This window comes from Sus scrofa, chromosome 5 (assembly GCF_000003025.6).
Source record: "Sus scrofa isolate TJ Tabasco breed Duroc chromosome 5, Sscrofa11.1, whole genome shotgun sequence".
Classification (NCBI taxonomy): domain Eukaryota; kingdom Metazoa; phylum Chordata; class Mammalia; order Artiodactyla; family Suidae; genus Sus; species Sus scrofa.
In genome coordinates this window covers 61977296-61995677 of record NC_010447.5, presented here as the reverse complement: position 1 = coordinate 61995677, position 18382 = coordinate 61977296, and the positions used below count along the sequence as shown (strand labels likewise).

The window sequence follows — 18382 nt, the reverse complement described above, 5'->3', positions numbered from 1 at the left end:
TAAATTGGTACAACCGCTATGGGAAAACAGTATGGAGGTACCTCAGAAAAGTAAATATAGAACTAACATAGGACCCAACAATCCCACTTTTGGGCATAAACCCGGACAAAACTTTCATTGAAAAATATACATGCACCTGTATGTTCATTGCAGCACTATTCACAGCAGCCAAGACATGGAAACAACCTAAATGTCCACTGATAGAGGAATGGATTAAGAAGATGTGGTATATATACACAATGGAATACGACCCAGCCATAAAAAGAACAAAATAATGCTATTTGCAGCAACATAGATGGAACTAGAGACTCTCATACTAAGTGAAGTAAGTCAGAAAGAGAAAGACAAATACCATATGATATCACATATCTGAATCTAATATATGGCACAAATGAAACTTTCCACAAAAAGGAAACTCATGGACTTGGAGAACAGACTTGTGGTTGCCAAAGGGGAGGGAGTGGGATGGAATGGGAGTCTGGGGTTAGTTAATTGATGCAAACTATTTCACTTGGAGTGTTTAAGCAGTGAGAACACAGGGAACTATACCCAGCCACTTGAGATGGAATATGATGGAGGATAATGTGAGAAAAAGAATATATATATATATATATATATATATATATATATATATATATATGACATGTGACTGGATCAGTTTGCAGTACAGTAGAAATTGACAGAACATTGTAAATCAACTACAATGAAAAAATAAAAATCATAAAATAAAAAATCACACATTCACCTCCATCACTTTTGCTCTTTTAACATGTTTTTCAGTTTTGTGGTCCTGCAGTTAAATTTGTCCAAATAGGAGGATAGAATATACAAAATTCTGTTAGCTTGTATAAATATGAATATTTAAACAACAGGATGTGTGAGCCTCAATTTGTTTTCCGGCCTCAGGCTCTGTAAATCTTACAGAAAGTCACATACAATCAGATGTATTTGGCATACGGAATTCCCTGGCCGGGGATCAGATATGAGTCATAGTTGCAACCTATGCTGCAGCTCCACCCACTGTGGCGGGCCAGATAACAAACCTGCGTCCCAGCTGTCCAGAGACACCACCAATCCCATTACACCACAGCACGAACTCCTTTTGTCCGTTTTCCATTTAGTTATTGGCTTACTACTGAGTTGTAAGAGTTCTTTATGTATTTTGAATATGAATTCCCTCATCCTACGTATGTTTTAAATGTTGATTTCCAGCCTTCTTCTAGGAAGAAGAATTAAAACAGATTTAAAAGACTGAAAATAATAAATGAATTATCTGGTAACCCAGTATAAGTAGCATGGGTGGGGGGCGATAGGCCAGGTTGGCACTGATTGGGAAAGCCAAGGAGTAAGAGTGTGTGTTGCAATTTTAATAGGGTATTCAGAGTAGGCATCACCTAGAAGAGGGGATTTGAGGAAACTTGGAGGAGAGGGAGAGAGCCATGGTAGGTTTATGGGAGTTTATCATCTTAGAAGAACTGCTGAAGATCCTAAAGCTGGAATATACCTGGCACACTCTAAAAAGAAGTCATTTGTGTCTGAAGGAGGGAAAATTGTGGGAGCTGAGGTCAGATAAGCACCAAGTTAATTTTGATTTTTCCATTCTAAGGTCTTGGTTAACATGCTAAGTGAAACGGGGAACTGGTGAACTACCTTAACCAGAACAGTGTTTTCATCTGACCCACGGTCTAAAGGTTCACTGGGTGCTGTCAATTGGTAGCCTCCTGAAAATTGTGCATAGCCCTGTCCATTACAATCCTGACATTCCCTCCCTAACCCTTGTTTGCTATTCTCCTCTCTCCATCCTTATCTATAAAATTCTCATCAAACACTGTGCTTCTTTTCAGTGTGATCTTGATCTCAGTATGAACTGATTTCAATCCCGTCATTAGGAGATGCAAGGTGGCACTCTTGAGATGTGAGTCACCATTGCAGAGACTCCTAGTGAAAATACACAAGGGCCATTTCACATCCTTCTTTTGCCGATGGTGCTTATCTTTTTGTAGCATAGTCATCCGAAAAATTTAGAAATGTTTTTCTTTTTGAACAGCATGTAAATCATACTTTAACGAAGCATGTCTTCAACCTGCTAACACATTTTACACACTATGAAATCCTAGCCCTTGTGCAGAAGAAAGAATAATGTTGAGAAAATTTGCTTCTGGTGATGCTGTACATGGCTTCTATTTTTTTCTATGCTATTTTCCATATTGTTTGAATCTTTACAATGGGCATGAGACACACCTGTGTTGAAAATGTAGTTCTCTTTGTCTAGATACTCATGTTGCAACAGAACAAAGGGTGGGGGAAAAAATGTAATTGTAATGTATACATGTAAGGATAACCTGACCCCTGCTGTACAGTGGGAAAATAAAAAAATTATAAAAAAATACAATAAAAAAAGAAAGAAAATAACAAAGTCCTATATAGCATAGAGAACTATATCCAATATCCTGTAATAAAGCATAATGGAAAAGGAAGTGAAAAAGAAAAAAAAATGTAGTTCTATCATTTAATACAGCCTTAGGTAAATAATCAAAGTTTTCATTTGTCCATTTATTTAAGAAAAATTGCTATGAAATCTTCATCTTTGAGGGGTTGAAAACACTTGGCATAGTTAAGTGTATAAACCAATACTTAGAAGAGGATTACTCATTGTGTTTGTAAATGTAAACATAACGGAAAAAAATATTAACTATTAAAAAGTTAACAGATTTGTAATGAAAACTAGATGTTGATCCTCTCCCTTTCTCTCTCAGATATATGTTGACATACTATCTGGAATCAAAATCCCATAGCTCTGTGAAAGACCAGATTTCTTCAACTCATCCAGGCTTCTTTCCTCATGTTCTGCTCCATCTCCAAATACTCCTGCTCTGCTCACCATGACTCATCCTGCAAAGCCTGACTCCTTCACTGGTGTCAGGAGCAATGGCAACCACAAACCCATTTGATGTAAATAATTCTTATGTTTAGTAACTTGAACAAAATTGTAGGGAATCATGGACAGTTGTACTTGGCTTGGTGCGAATTTATCTCCATGGGGTTTGGTCCATGAGAGGGATGCAAACTAAAACCTCAATTCATCCCAATTTATTTCGGAAAGCCTATGGGCTGTCTTTCCAAACTCTAAATGCATTATATACCATGCAAGGCTGAGAGAAACACTCAATGCTCACCTCATGCCATGCTTCATCTCTTTTGTCTCCTTTAGGCAGATGTAATTAAATTCCAGATAAGTAGAGGCATCCTTCACTCTCTTCCCTTTACCCTCTGAAGTATGCAGATTAATCAGTTATGACCAAGGCCACCATCACCCCTACAGGCTTACATGCACCAACTTGCGGGTCTAGCCACACTGTGGAAAAGCTCAGTTTAGTCTCCTGGCTTCTTAGAAAAGTAATGAATGAAGATAAATATCATTTTAAAATTTCATCAGTGAACTTAAAAGCATATGTTTGATGGGAAGGAAAATATATCTATATGAATTTATAATAGACAAAAGATAACTTTTCTAATCACTTTATTTCCTTTGTGGGGAAATTCTTTACCTAAGGACAAAAACTTCTTCTGCTGCATATGTGTTTTTTGGCATCATCGCAGTCGGCGCTGCTTATGCCTGTCTTAAAGATGTAGGCACAGTTTCCACCTCCTTCAATATTAAACCTGGAACAAAACAAAGAGATTAGTTCTTTATTCATTGAACCTCCTGAAAAATAATGAAGAATGACCTAAAATGTGTAGTGTAAACTTTCGGAGACCCTGTTTCAAAACATGCAAAGTGGAAGGCGTGGAGAAAGTGAAATAAGCTGCTTCTCTCCTTTTTTCAGGCTCTTACCTCCAAATTTTACCTCGGGATTGGGGCAATGGGAAGAAAGGGAAGTAAGGGAAGTAAACATTGTAAGTCATTTTGTGAAAGAGTGTATTCTTCCCTTTATACTCTAGAATAAAAATTAATAAATGATGTGTTTTGAAGTCTACGAGTTTGTTTCTGTTTTATAAGTTCTTTTGTGTCATTTTCATTAGATTCCACATATAAGTGATATCATATATTTGTCCTTCTTTGTCTGACTTACTTCACTATAATATGAGAATCTGTAGGTCTATCCATGTTGCTACAAATGGCATGATTAATTCTTCTTCATGGCTGAATAATATTTCATTGTATATATGTACCACTCCAATAAAATTAAATAAAAAATTAAATGTGTTTAGCCATTTGAAGATTATATAGAGGAAGAAGGTAACCAACATTTAATTGACCACCCTACACATGCTGCAAAAATTGGACTACCCTAAGGTAACCACTGTCATGATGAAATGGGTGCTCTTTGATAGGCTGTGATACATGTAAATAATCATAAATACAATATTTAGCAAGGATTTCCCAAATTCCTATTTTAGGTCATACATAGGGAGAGGAAAATGAAAGTTCAAAATGAAGAAAAGAAAAATAGAATGGTGAGTTATAATAAATTCCTGACATGTAATTTCTAGTAATTAAAATGCTTTCAGGATTTGGGGGGCAGGGAACTTTGTAGCACTGGTGTATACTTCCTAACTTCTAAGGAACCTTCAAATTTTCATCCTCCCTGTTTTCAAAATATATGTGTATTTCTGTGCCTATGCATTCCCTAGTGACAATTGAGAACTCCATAATTGTTATGAGCTGAATTATTATGTGCCCCCTACCCCCAAATTCATATATTAAAGACCTAACTCCTAGTAGCTCAGAAGGTAACTATCTTAGGAGATGAAGTGTTTAAAGCAGTGGTTAAGTTAAAATGAGGTCTTTACGGTGGACCCTAATCTAGTATAACTGATGTCCTTATGCAAAGAAGAAATTTAGACACGGGTGTGTGCATAGAAAGAAGATCAAGTGAAGACACAGAAAGGGAAGGTGGCCATCTGCAAGCTAAGGAGAGAGACCTCAAAAGAAAATTCTGCCAAACCTTCACCTGAGGCTTCTAGTCTCCAAAGCTATTATTCAAGCCACCCAGTCTGTGGTATCTGTTACAGTGGCCTTAGCAAATTGATACACAAATTGGATACAAATACAATGATGACAGAAGTTACTCTAAATTAAGAAACTCCTGTTACTCTCTTTATCATACCATACACTCTATATCACATCTAGCACAAATGCCACACAATGAGGGCAGTACCTATCCATTACAGGTGCTCAATAAGTTGCATCAAGTGGCCCTTTCCATGGGGTGCTCAGTATCCTTCCAATTCCATTTTCCATCCTGAAGTTGAGGAAGGTCTTAATGGTTCAAGAACAAAAATGGAATATAACTCAGCCATAAAAAAGCATGAAACAATGCCATTTGCATTAACATGGATGCAACTAGAGAGTCTCATACTAAGTGAAGTCAGAAAGAGAAAGAAAACTACCATATGATATCACTTATAAATGGAATCTAAAATGTGGCAGAGATGAACCTATCTGAAAAACAGAAACAGACTCACAGACATGGAGAGCAGACTTGTGCTTGCCAAGGAGGAGGGGGAGGGAGTGGGATGGATTGAGAGTTTGGGGTTAGTAGATGTAAACTATTACATTTAGAATGGATAAGCAATGAGGTCCTGCTGTATAGCACCGGGAACTACAACCAGTCTCTTAAGATAGACCATTATGGAATATAATATGAGAAAAATAATATATAGATATATATTTATATGTATGACTGGGTCACTTTTCTGTAGAGCAGAAAGTGGTGCAACACAGTAAATAAGCTATACTTGAATTTAAAAAATGGAGTCTAAAGGTAAAATCAATACTTCAAGTTTAGAAACAGAGAGCGGTTCTAGAATTTTAAATAAAGGTCAACTGAAGCAAATGTTTTGTCTTTCTTTCTCTCTTAAACTCTTCCATTTCAGGCCAGCAGTGCGCATGGTAAATGTAGGCTTGAGTATACTTTCTATGACTTCTTTGTCAAGGGGAGAGTCTGAAACAACAGTAAACAGACAGACAGACATACAAAAGGTAAATCCCAAGTAGAACGAGGTGAGGGTCAAACTAGATGGACTTTGGAAAAAGAAGAACCTTTGGACTCACCATATAGAAGTAAAGTTGGTATTTGGTGCCCAACTCTCGCTAAAGACCATTTATTTGTCTGAAGGTTCTCTTTGTCATCTCACTGTTGAAATCTTTTTGGCATGTGGTGTAGAGGAACTTACGGAGGTAGCTGATTATAGTGCCATTAGTAACAAATACATGTTATTAAGGCTTACCAATTTTTGAAGGCAATTCCATTTGTCCACATCCAAAGATCTCTTGCACCATGCTTTTTCAGTCCAATCCAATAAAAAGAAGATCCCAGATAAGGCATCAAAGTTTCCTTTTACAAAATACAGAGTGCTGTAATGGATCTCTCCTAGTTTTCTCATTCTTACTACCTCCAGTGCTCTGGTCCTTTTTGGAGCCCATTACTCTCTTGCTAGAGTTATTGCATCAGCCAGGTAACACACACTGTGCTTTTATACTTGTCATTCGCTGGCATATAACATTTAAAAGAAAATGATTCTTTAAAAACTTAATTCAGATCATAACACACTTTTTTTTTTCATTTTTTGCAATAGCTCCCTAGTTTTACTCAGAGGAAGAACCAAAGTGTTTTCAGCAGCCTCCCAGACCCAAATGATCCATATCCTTCACTCACTTCCTCATTTTAGGTACAGTGACTGGCTGCCTCTTTTCTATTCCTTGACTATTCTGGGCAGATACCTACCTTAAGATCCCTGTTCTAGCTGTTTTCTTTTCTGGGACGTTTATGTCCCAGCCATTCCCTTAACTAATTCCTTCATCTACATTACATTTTTGCTTAAGCGTTGTCATAGTCTTAAGATAAGACTATCTTACTTGTGTCTACCGACTCAGAACATTCATAATACCCCTTAACTTATTTTTTTTTGCATACAATTTACTAACTTGTAGTATAATGTATAATTTATATATTTATTATTAAGATTTTTTTATTCCTTAACGCCTCCTTTGGGGTGTAATCTCCATTAAGGCAAAGATCTTTGAATCTTTTGTTGACTGATCTATCATACCCTTGAGATATACCTGTCATGGAGTAGCTACTCAACAAATTAAATAAACTTTATATTGCAAAGGAGACATCTCACCACTTCTTCCTTGGAGTTGAATATGGCCAGAGATCCATAATAGGTCATGCAAGATGTCTGGCTATCTAGCCAAGTTTGTTCATGTTCAAACTGAAAGAAGCAATAATTACTGATTCGGTTCCAGTCTTTTGGACACACAGTTGCAGCTTCAGTGCATGTCTTGTTCTCATAGGTACTTGAGCTTTTAACTAAATTAACACAGCAATAGAGGAAAAAATGAAGAAAGTGAAAGAAAATGAGGTTGACCTTCAATGTAAAAGATTGTCATAAATTTCACATTGAGAAAACAAATGTCACTTCCATATTCAATTCAAATAATGTAACTTTAAACATTAATTCAGACCTTGGAGATCAAAACTGAGCATGAAATAAATCACCGGTGAAGGATGCATATCTGTGCAGACCTTAAGATGGCAATAACAAACTTCTAGGAACTCCATATTCTCTTGTCATTTTTCCTTCCGTTCTTTTTCATACCACTGGTATTTTCTCTATTTATCCATTTTCTTCGCTGCAATTTACTATGATGTCTGAGACATACTTCACTGTAAATGAACTATTTATCCTTATCACTAATCTCAGAGAACCAGCTCCCTACTGTTGACTTTACTAAGACTAGGTTGTCTTTTAAGAACAGCATTTATTTATTTATTTTTTTTTTTGCATGCCAAGAATATAAGTGACTTTTATTTTCTTTTTTTTTTTTAATTTTTTTATTTTCCCACTGTACAGCAAGGGGGTCAGGTTATCCTTACATGTATACATTACAATTACATTTTTTTTCCCCCACCCTTTGTTCTGTTGCAACATTAAAGCGGCTCCTTTATCCCTAAACACGAAACAAAGAAAGGGAAAAAATGTTGAATGTTGAAATCTTACTAGCCTTATACTATCCACTTTTTAGTGTCCAACTTACTACCACCAGATAGATGAAATTACTTAAGTTACAATAACCTTCAGAAAAACAAGGTTTATCAAAAGGACACCTTTTGTCTACAGCCAAAATAGATGACTTGCTCCCAGTCAAGCTTGTGAATGGGAGGATCCTCAAATGGGACTAAACCAGCAGTGTGGGACTATGCACATGAGCCCTGGTATGAGAGCCAAGTAGAAAAACTCAGGTCACCAAAATTATTTAAAAGTATTAATTTCTGGAGTTCCCGTCGTGGCTCAGTGGTTAACGAATCCGACTAAGAACCATGAGGTTGTGGGTTCTGTCCCTGGCCTTGCTCAGTGGGTTAAGGATCCAGCGTTGCTGTGAGCTGCTGTGTAGGTTGCAGAAGCGGCTCGGATCCCACATTGCTATGGTTCTGTCATAGGCTGGCAGCTGCAGCTCCCATTCGACCCCTAGCCTGGGAACCTCCACATGCTGCGGAAGCGGCCCAAGAAATGGCAAAAAAGGGCAAAAAAAAAAAGTATTAATTTCAAAATGACTTTAAAATGTCAAGTTTAAATAAACTGCTCTTTTAAAAATCAAGTATTTGGTTCAGAACTTGAGTCACCAGAAAGCCAAGTTTTTTATTCACTCATTAATTTATTCATGCATTCAACAATTACTACTTGAGCCTCAAATATGTTCCAGACCCCTGTAGCTCTAGGAATACAACAGTGTACATGACATAAAAAATCCTCCCTTAACGGGACTAGTAAATTATATAGTTCATCATAAAATATATCAAAGTGAACGGGAATGAGATTGTTGGGGCATACCAGAGGTAAGAGGCCAGGGAGAAGAGAAGGAACATGCAAAGGAAACCTGAAGGAGAAACCAACTAGGCAGATGCAAAGCATGAGAGAATGATGTTTTGGAAGTCAAATGAACAGATTATTTCCAATAAGAAAGAGTGCTAAATGCTGCAAAGGTCAAGTAAGAAGACTGAGAATGGGCATGGAAGTTACACCTGAACTTGAAAGACAAATTCGGTGGAAAAGGAGGAAGTGGGAGTTTTATCAGAGTAGATTTAATGGGAAATGGAAAGACAGAAATTAGAAAAAAAAAAAAAAAAACCAGCAAAGACAATTTTCCAAGGAAGTTACTGTACAGAGGAGAAAAATAAATAAATTGGTAGCCAAAGGAGGAGTAAAGTCTAGTGAGGTTTTTTGTTTGTTTGTTTGTTTGTTTGTTTGTTTTCAGGGTAGGAGAAATACCACTACATCATACTGTTGGTGGGGATATTCCAGTTGAGCATGAAAAGACAGGATGTAGGAGAGAGAGAGAGGAGAATTACTAGGGTAATGTTATCAATTAGGTAAGAGGCTATAGGATCTAGTGTAGAACATGAATCTTCCATCTATAGTAAAGGAATCTAGATGGAGAACATGGGTAAAGACAGAAGTAAGAAAATAAGTATAGTGATGAGAGTATTTGAAAGTTTTCTCAATTGTTATTATTTCTAAAGTAAATTGGAAGCAAAGATATAGACTTAAGAGTGAAGAGGTGGAAAGAGGCATTAAAGATTTTGAGAGAAAGGAGAAAGTGTGAAATAATCATTTATGGGAGTGAGAGCATTAATACTCTAGGGAAGTGTAATAAGTGTCTGCCCCATTTCTTTTTAACTCTTCTAATTACACCCTGTATCATTCTCTTGACACTTGCATTTTTAAAAATAAGATATTTAATAACTGGAACTCTTGTCCATATTGTATCTTTAATTCAGGTGTTCATTACTTTCACACAAATGATATATTCACCTGTCTCCAAACACACCCTGACTTTATGTTACTTTGTTTTTTGGGTCTGGACGCTCCAGCATATGGCCCAAAGCCACATGCAGCCCATCTGAGGTGTTGGAGACAACATTACTTCAGTAGCTACAATACGCATGACAAAGCTGCTAAGAAATTTTTGAGTTTAGATTAAATAAAGAAGAACCAGGCCACAAATGTAATGCATATATTAAAAGGTAGAAACAGACACTCATGTTCTTTAGCTCATCTAAGGTGCTCTCTGATAAATGCCGACCTGACCTTATGCTTCAGCACAAATTCTTCTCCTTTCATAAAGCCTCACTCGACTACTAGAGGCAGACTTATCATCTTCTCTTCTGCTTCAAATTGAACATACTTCTATTTAGCAATTACTTTGTCATGTTACTATCTGTTGACATGCTCTTGCTTCAATTAAAGATGAATTCCTTCCAGGCCAGAAATCTCCTTTTTAAATTTTTTTTTTAATTTTGATATTATCACCTAGTACTATGCCTGAAGTTCATCAGATATTTATGAAAAGGATGATCATTCTAGAAAGCACAACAGGGTAACTAAGTTTGAAGAACTAGTAGATGCTCTGGTTCCATTAAGGGGAAGGAAAAGCTAGTCACTGATGTGACTGACTCCATAAAAATACGATCAAAATATTTTCAGCAGATATCGTTTACTTACATTGTCGAAATAATCCCAATACTCCCCAAAGAAGAAAGGCAATGCCTCCGCATATCAAACTTGACATGATTAGCATTTTTTTGGTCATTATGCCTATGGAAAACATGTCATTGTTTATCTTCTAGAGAAAAACAAACAACAAGCAAATACACAAAAGACCCAAGTAATGTTTATCTTTTTCCTCATCTTCTCTATGTGCTACTACTGTTCACAACCAGTAATTAATGTGTTAAAAGTGTGAGAAAGGGCACAGATGTCTAATTTTCGGCAGAAGTCTCAAAAATGATGTGGTTCTACTTTTTGGTGCCATTTCTGAGAAGTATGTTACTCAATCGTCTGTCCAGAACAGAACACCAAGTTTCTTCTTGGAAATTTTTAGTGAAATGCTGCCTTTACCAAGGGGTGGGGAGAAATCTGGTAGAGAGGGATGGATCTACCCTTTTTCAGAAGGCTTTGTTTTAATACTCAAGATTGCTTATATTTAAGGGCCAGATTACATAAGTATAAATCAAAACGCTGAGGGTGCAGACTGGGATCAGGAAAGGAAGCTCAGGGAGTTCCCTTGCTTCACCCCTCACCCCTACCCTAAGTGGTAATGAACTCAACTAGTGTCCATGAGGATGCAGGTTTGATCCCTCGCCTTGCTCAGTGGGTTAAAGATCCTGCATTGCTGGTGATCTGTGGTGTAGGTCACAGATGTAGCTCAGATCTGGAATTGCTGTGACTGTGGGGCAGGCTGGCAGCTGCAGCTCTAATTAGACCCCTTGCCTGGGAACTTCCACATGTGGCCTTAAAATCTCAAAAAAAAAAAAAAAAAAAAAAAAAAAAGGAAAGAAAGGAAGGAGTCTCAGGCTCAGTTCCTGTATCTGAGGCCATACCTGGCCTGTTGGCTCTCTGCCCCACCGACTGCATCTCATCTTCACTCTTAACCCTTTCATCTTCCATCTCCAATGCTCATAGAGAAGGCTCCTATGCGGTCACAGTTACTGGGATAATCCCAGGAATGAATTGCTAATTCTATCTGGTGCACCCTGAAGGAAAGTGAGGTACCAGTTTTCTCAGAGGGCAGGGCTGCAGCAAGACTGATGTGGAAACAGTGCAGCAACCTAGCAAGCTCCGCGCAGCCCCCTTACTGGATTTTGGCAAGATGGCAGGTATCATTTGTCCTTTCCCCTCCTGTTTTTTATGAGCCTGGGTAGTAACGGCTCCTTGGTAAGCACTAACCAGTACCCTGCTGCAGAGGCAGTGGCTCAGCGGCCGGGATTGGCTGGAGTACAAGGATGACTCTGAGAATTCAATCTCTGATTGGCTCCCTCCTACCGCCTGCTAACGGCTCAAACCAGAGCCTAGAGCGGCCTGAACGCTCCAATTTCGGTGTCTTTATATAGCCTCCCTAAGATCTCAAATCAGAGACAGTTTGGCAACATGTGGGGTATTGGTCTGTACCTACTCTCCCACACCACAAGGTAGCTTTGCCCATCCCCCTTCCCTAACTTTTTTTAATGCTTTTTTTTTTTTTTTTTTTTTCTGTTCCTTTAACACTTCTGACTTCTAAGTTTACCTATGGACTGTTTAGGGAAATTTTCAGGAAACAAAGCCACTGATTTTACATGTTTCCATAGTATGTGAATAAAAATCTGTTTCATATACAGGCAGTCCTCCCTCTGTACAGCAGAACAGGGTGGTAAAAATGACTCCCCCATGCCATGTTATTTTAATAATCAAAGGGGAACCTTATGGTAGTTCCTTAAGCTTTAATATTTTTTGTTCAAACATTGAAATCTCTCTTGCTCTCCCTCAAAACAGTAAAGTATATATATTTCGAACACTGTATTTTAAACCATTAAAAATTCGTGTTTAATTTTTTTTTTTTTTTTTTTTTTTTGTCTTTTTGCTATTTCTTGGGCGGCTCCCGCGGCATATGGAGGTTCCCAGGCTAGGGGTCGAATCAGAGCTGTAGCTGCCGGCCTACGCTAGAGCCACAGCAACGTGGAATCCAAGCCGTGTCTGCAACCTACACCACAGCTCAGGGCAACGCCGGATCCTTAACCCACTGAGCAAGACCAGGGATCGAACCTGCAACCTCATGGTTCCTAGTTGGATTCGTTAACCACTGAGCCACGAGGGGAACTCCCTGTTTTTTTAATTAAAAATATAAACAGCCTATCAGGAGTCTTGCCTCCAGACTTGCTTTCTTTTTATATAACTTACAATATGAAGCAAGCATCTTTTCTGTACTGCTTCAAACTCTCATCCTTCTAACTTTGAATGAGGTTTCAACACTTGATCTTTTGCCTTTGGAGTGTTATGGAATATCTCTGAAAATTTCTTTAAAGTAAATTTTTTTTTTTTTGTAGACATAACTTCTCTGGAACACCTCCATCCTGTTCATAACAACCACTTTCCTTATTTTTGTTGATATTTGCCTTCACTAAATTCCTCTGGCTCCATATCTAGAGTCTCCCACAAAGTGGAAGTATGGACATCACCCATCACCATGATAAACTATCTCCCTCTCTCTCTCTCTTTTTTTTTTTTTTTTTTTGACTCCACCCATGGTATATAGAAGTTCCTGAGCCAGGGATGGAAAGCTGTGGCGTGCCACATCCTTAACCTACTGCACCAGACCGGAATTGAACTCTCATCTCCACAGTGACCCAAGCCATTGCAATCAAATTCTTAACCTGCTGCACCACAACAGGAAGTCCTACTTTTGATGTTTTTAATCATACTACCTTAGTTATTGTAGAATCTTTACTACAATGTATGCTCTGTTCTGAGCACTGAGAGACCCGAATTGGATTATTACCCAAAACACCTATATAACCTCACTACTAGAATCATCTATTTTGATAAAAGGAAAGAGAATAATGAGACATGGATACTTGATTGACTTCAAACACTAGCTTTATTGAGATATTAACTGACAAATAAAAGGTGTATCTCTTTTAAGGGCCTGACTTAATGTTTTAATATATTACATTGTTTTGTTCTCTTTTTTCTCTTTCTTTTCTGTTCCTTCCTTCTTTCTTTCTTTTGGTGAGAACAGTTAAGCTCTATCCACTTAGCAAATTTCAAGTATAAGTACTGTGTCTACAGTGTCATCAACTGTAGTCACATTACAGGATATCGGCTTTTAAAAAGAAATTATTAATGTTGAACAGCTGAATCGTCTTCCCTTTGATTAACATCTCCCCCATTTCTTCCTTCCCCCAGTCCCTGGCAAGCCCTATTCTACTTTCTGCATCTATGAGTTAGACAATTTTAAATTCTACGTATAAATAAGATAATGCAGTACCTGTCCTTATGTGAATGCATACACAATATAAACAGAAGAAAACTCTGAATACAAGAACACAAAGTGTGGGGGAGAGGAGACTACAAGTGTAGAGTTTTTGTATTTAATTGAAGTTAAATTGATATCCACTATTAAATCCAGTCAAAACAGTATAGATAAAATCACCTCTAACTAAAGGGAAATATATACTATATCCATCCCTCAACCCCCAAAACAGGACTCCACCTAAAATGTAGCAGAGTAGAATGGATTGGGATATGTAATCAGTAGTGTCTGATATAGTGTCATTGCTGAAGGTTTTTCAAAAAAAAAATCTGGGTGGGGGCAGGCATTGTTTATTGGTTGCAAGACACAAAGAAAGAGGAAGTATCAAAATTCCTCACATGCACTGTAACAAGGTCTTTTAAAGAGAAAACCTCTTTCTGTTCCGTTTCACCTGAGATATTAAAGGTCAAGGACAATTCAGAAGTACTAAGTACTCTGCATCCTAAAGCCAGCTGAACTGTCACTTCTGCAGGAGAGACATATGTGAGTGTGAAACCAAGCTGACTTATATTAAACCATGATTTTCCTTGAGAATACAAAGATATTTGAATACAGGAGAGAAATACATTTGTAAGGAGGCTCCTTATGCTGTGCATTACCTCAGTGAGCCATAGTGAGGGAGGGAGACTTTCCCACTCATCTCTAGACAAGGGAGAATAACTCCCAAAGGTCCAGTTCTGGACACAAATGTGTCCCCTAGAGTTTGAATGGAGTAGTGTCCATTACCTGACCCTACCATATTCATCTAAAGACTATTTATGGAGGGGCCTGAGGCTGGCAGAGCAAGGAAATAAGGGAGTAAAAGGGAGATAATCTACTTCCACCAATCACAGAGTGAAACAAGTTGTGCCTCCTATCTTGGGACACTGGCTTAGGGTGGTTATGAAATGTACCCAAAAATATACAATACAGGTTACAATGCAATCCCAATCAAAATGCCAACAGTGTTTTTTGCAGAAATGTAAAAATCCATGCAAAAGGAAACTCATGTACTTGGAGAACAGACTTGTGGTTGCCAAGGGAGAGGGGGAGGAGGAGGTGGGATGGACTGGGAATCTGGGGCTAATAGATGCTAACTATTGCCTTTGGAATGGATAATCAATAAGATCCTGCTGAATAGCACTGAGAAATATATCTAGTCACTTATGATGCAGCACGATGGAGGATAATGTGAGAAAAAGAATGCGTATATGTCTGTGTGCCTGGGTCACTTTGCTGTATAGTAGAAAATTGGCAGAACACTGTAAACCAGCTATAATGGAAAAAATAAAAATCATTTAAAAAAAAAATCCATCCAAAGATTCATGTGGAAACTTAAGCAATCCTGGTCAAAACAATTTTGAAAAAAGACTGACAAAATTGGAAGTCTCAAATTTCTCAATTTCAAAACTTATTACAAAGCTACAGTAATCAAAACAGTGCACTACTGGCATCAAGAGAATTAATTACATAGGTTGATAGAATAGGTTGGAGAACTCAGAAATCACTCTTCACCTATCTGTGCAAGTGATTTTCAACGAGAGTGCCAAGACTATTCACCAGGGAAAGTACCATGTTTTCAACTAATGGGGCTGGGGAAGCTTGATATCTATGTGCCAAATAAGGAAGCGGAACCCTTATCTTACACCACCAAAAAAATTAATTTAAAATCTATCAAAGATCTAAACATAGAGCTAAAATTTTTAAAACACTTAGGGCGACACTTTATGACAATGAATTTGGCAATAATTTCTTGACTATGACACCCACATCCCCGGCAATGAAAGCAAAAATTGTCAAGTTGGACTATATCAGAATGAAAATTTTCTGTGCATCAAAGGACCTCGTCAATAGAGTGAAAAGGTCATGTACAGAACTGGAAAAAATATTTACAAGTTATATATCTGATAAGGGATTAAAATTCATCACATGTTTAAAAACTCCTCCATCTCAACAGTAAAACAAAAACAAAAACAAAATAAAACCCAATTAAAAAAAAAAGAACTTGAATAGACATTTCTCCAAAAAAGACATGCAAGTGGTCATCAAATACATGAAAAGAGGCTCCACATCAGTAATCTTTAGTGAGATGCAAATCAAAATCACAGTGACATAAGACACCATTAGGAGAGCCATTAGGATCACTACTTTCAAAATATAGAAAATAACAAGTGCTAAGAGGAGGTGGATTCATTGACACCTCTATGCACAGTTGTGGGAATAGAAAATGGTGTGACCACTGTGGAAAACGCTATAGTGTTTCTTCAAAAAATTAAACATTGAATTATTATAGGATCCAGCATTTCTACTTTTGGAGATATACCCTCAAATAACTGAAAGCAATGTTTTCAAGACAAATTTATGGACCCATATTCTTTTTTTTTTTTTTTTTTTTTTTTGTCTTTTTAGGGTGGGACTAGTGGCATATGGAAATTCCCAGGCTAGGGGTCGAAGCAAAGCTGTAGCTGCCGGCCTATGTAATAGCCAAACAATACGAGATCTGAGCCACATCTGTGACCTACACCACAGCTCTCCTCAACACCAGATCCTTAACCCACTGAGCGAGGTCAGGGATCAAACCTGCATTCTCATGGATCCTAGTTGGGTTCATTACTGCTGAGCCACAGTGGGAACCTCCTATGAATCCATGTTCAAAACATCACTGTTCACAATAGCCAAGAGGTGAAAGAAACACAAATATCCATTTATGGATGAGTGGATAAACAAAGTGTACATACCCACAATGGAATATTATTCAACATTAAAAAGGAAAAAAAAATATAACACATGCTTCAACATGGATGGATCTTGAGGATATTATGCCAGGTGAAATAAGCCATAACAAACAAAAAACACTGCATGATTCTATTGTAAGAGGGACCTAGACTGACCAAACTCATAGAAACAGAAAGTAGAATAGTGGTTGTCAGGAGTTGGGGACGGGGAGAGGAGGAAGTGGTGAGTTATTGTTTAATAGGTATAGAGTTTCATTTTGGCAATATGAAAAGCATTCCAGAGATTGGTTGCACAACAATGTGAATGTACTTAACACTACTGAACTATACACTTAAAGATGGTTAAGACAGGAAAGTTCATGTTGTATATATTGTACAATTAAAAAAAAAAAAGTATCGGAGTTCCCGTGGTGGCGCAGTGGTTAACGAATCCTGCTAGGAACCATGAGGTTGCGGGTTCAGTCCCTGCCCTTGCTCAGTGGGTTAACGATCCAGCGTTGCCGTGAGCTGTGGTGTAGGTTGCAGACGCGGCTTGGATCCCGAGTTGCTGTGGCTCTGGCGTAGGCCGGAGGCTACAGCTCAGATTCGACCCCCTAGCCTGGGAACCTCCATATGCCGGCGGGAGCGGCCCAAGAAATAGCAAAAAGACAAAAAAAAAAAAAAAAAAAAGTATCCAATGAGGCTCTAGACAATGAAAGCCCTAAAGCTGAGGAAGAACAGTTCAAGAAAAACATCTCTCATAGAAAGTAAGTAGCCATCAGATAAGGTGATTTCTGAGAAACCCACAAAATCACTCACTCAGTAAGGCAGCCATCAAATCACACATGTGCTCTGTTCTTCCAGTTTTCTCTCCCCATACTGGGTCAGAAACAGCAGCTAGTATGAAGAGGAACTGATGAAACTAGAGAGAAAAACAGGACACAAACAGCTCATCTCATCAGCTCCTAGGATTCCAGGTCAGAAGTAGTGTAAACTGGAGGAGGGAAGAGGTTTTCAGTTGAGGTTTAAGTTTGGATAGAAGACATCGAAGTGTTTATGTTATATTGGACATACTAATTTCTGAAATGAGAATGTTCTTGTTACTGAAAGGAACCACAGAATATATGGGACTGATCCCAAACTCTCCAGGTGTGGAAGAGTCTTAGAGTGAGTTTAATGCAATGAAAGAATAAGGTTAATTTCTGTGTGCTTAGTATAGTCTTTTCAAAATACTAGATTGACCTGGTTCCCCATCCTCTAATCCCTGTCTATGCATTCTTTCCATTTTCACAAATGTGGCTGAGGGTTGTGGGTTCATGATTCTTTCTTGATCATAAATTGGGGACATCAGTTCTTGCTAGGTAAAAAGGAAGGGAGGCAGAACCTTAAAAAATATCTTAGTCTTATAAATTACTTTTTAAAAAAATACAACCTTTTGGGGAATCTCATTGTGTTGAAACTATTTTCTATTTATTTCATTATCTGTTTCATAAGTAAATATTTCCTGTGATTCCTTAGAGTGCACCTACCACATCTTTTAAGCCTTTAAATCATTGCACATGTATGTAATTTTTTCCCCATTTTTCTCTTGTTTCTAGTGTGGGTTTTGAGATGAGTTACTTCAGAATGAGTTAGTACATGTTTTAGACACAAAATAGAAAAGGTAAAAGAGTTATATTATTACTAGCTATATTTTTTGAAATTTGGACTCCAACTGCCTTGAAGTATAGTAACTAAGAACACACTACTGCCACTGTGAGAGTGACAAGAGAATGTTACCAGGCATTCGACATGTGACACAACGGATGTCTAGTTGTGTAATGATCTGAAGATG

The 18382-nt window shown here is 37.8% G+C and overlaps 1 protein-coding gene across 2 annotated transcripts; it reads right to left on the bottom strand.

Moving 5' to 3' along the window:
• LOC100623691 (C-type lectin domain family 2 member E-like) lies at positions 3504–17495 on the bottom strand. Of its 2 annotated transcripts, XM_021092367.1 has the most exons (5): positions 17368–17461; positions 10513–10605; positions 7132–7319; positions 6235–6341; positions 3504–3663 (listed from the first exon to the last, which is right to left on the bottom strand). In XM_021092367.1, exons 1-5 carry the CDS (start codon positions 17393–17395, stop codon positions 3549–3551), a joined length of 531 nt encoding a protein of 176 aa, XP_020948026.1. In that variant the 5' UTR covers positions 17396–17461; the 3' UTR covers positions 3504–3548. The 2 variants fall into 2 exon arrangements, with proteins under 2 accessions (XP_020948026.1, XP_020948027.1); XM_021092368.1 differs by lacking the exon at positions 10513–10605 and having other exon boundaries at positions 17368–17495.

Bases quoted from the DNA above. Each gene is read 5' to 3' on its own strand.
- LOC100623691 (XM_021092367.1), bottom strand. From the start codon at position 17,395: ATGTGTGATTTGATGGCTGCCTTACTGA. The intron at 7,320-10,512 runs GTAAGTAAACGA...GTGTTAATTTAG, and splicing joins ATTGGGATTATTTCGACAAT to TTAAAAGCTCAAGTACCTAT. The intron at 6,342-7,131 runs GTGAGATGTCTC...ATTTTGTAAAAG, and splicing joins TCAACTCCAAGGAAGAAGTG to GAAACTTTGATGCCTTATCT.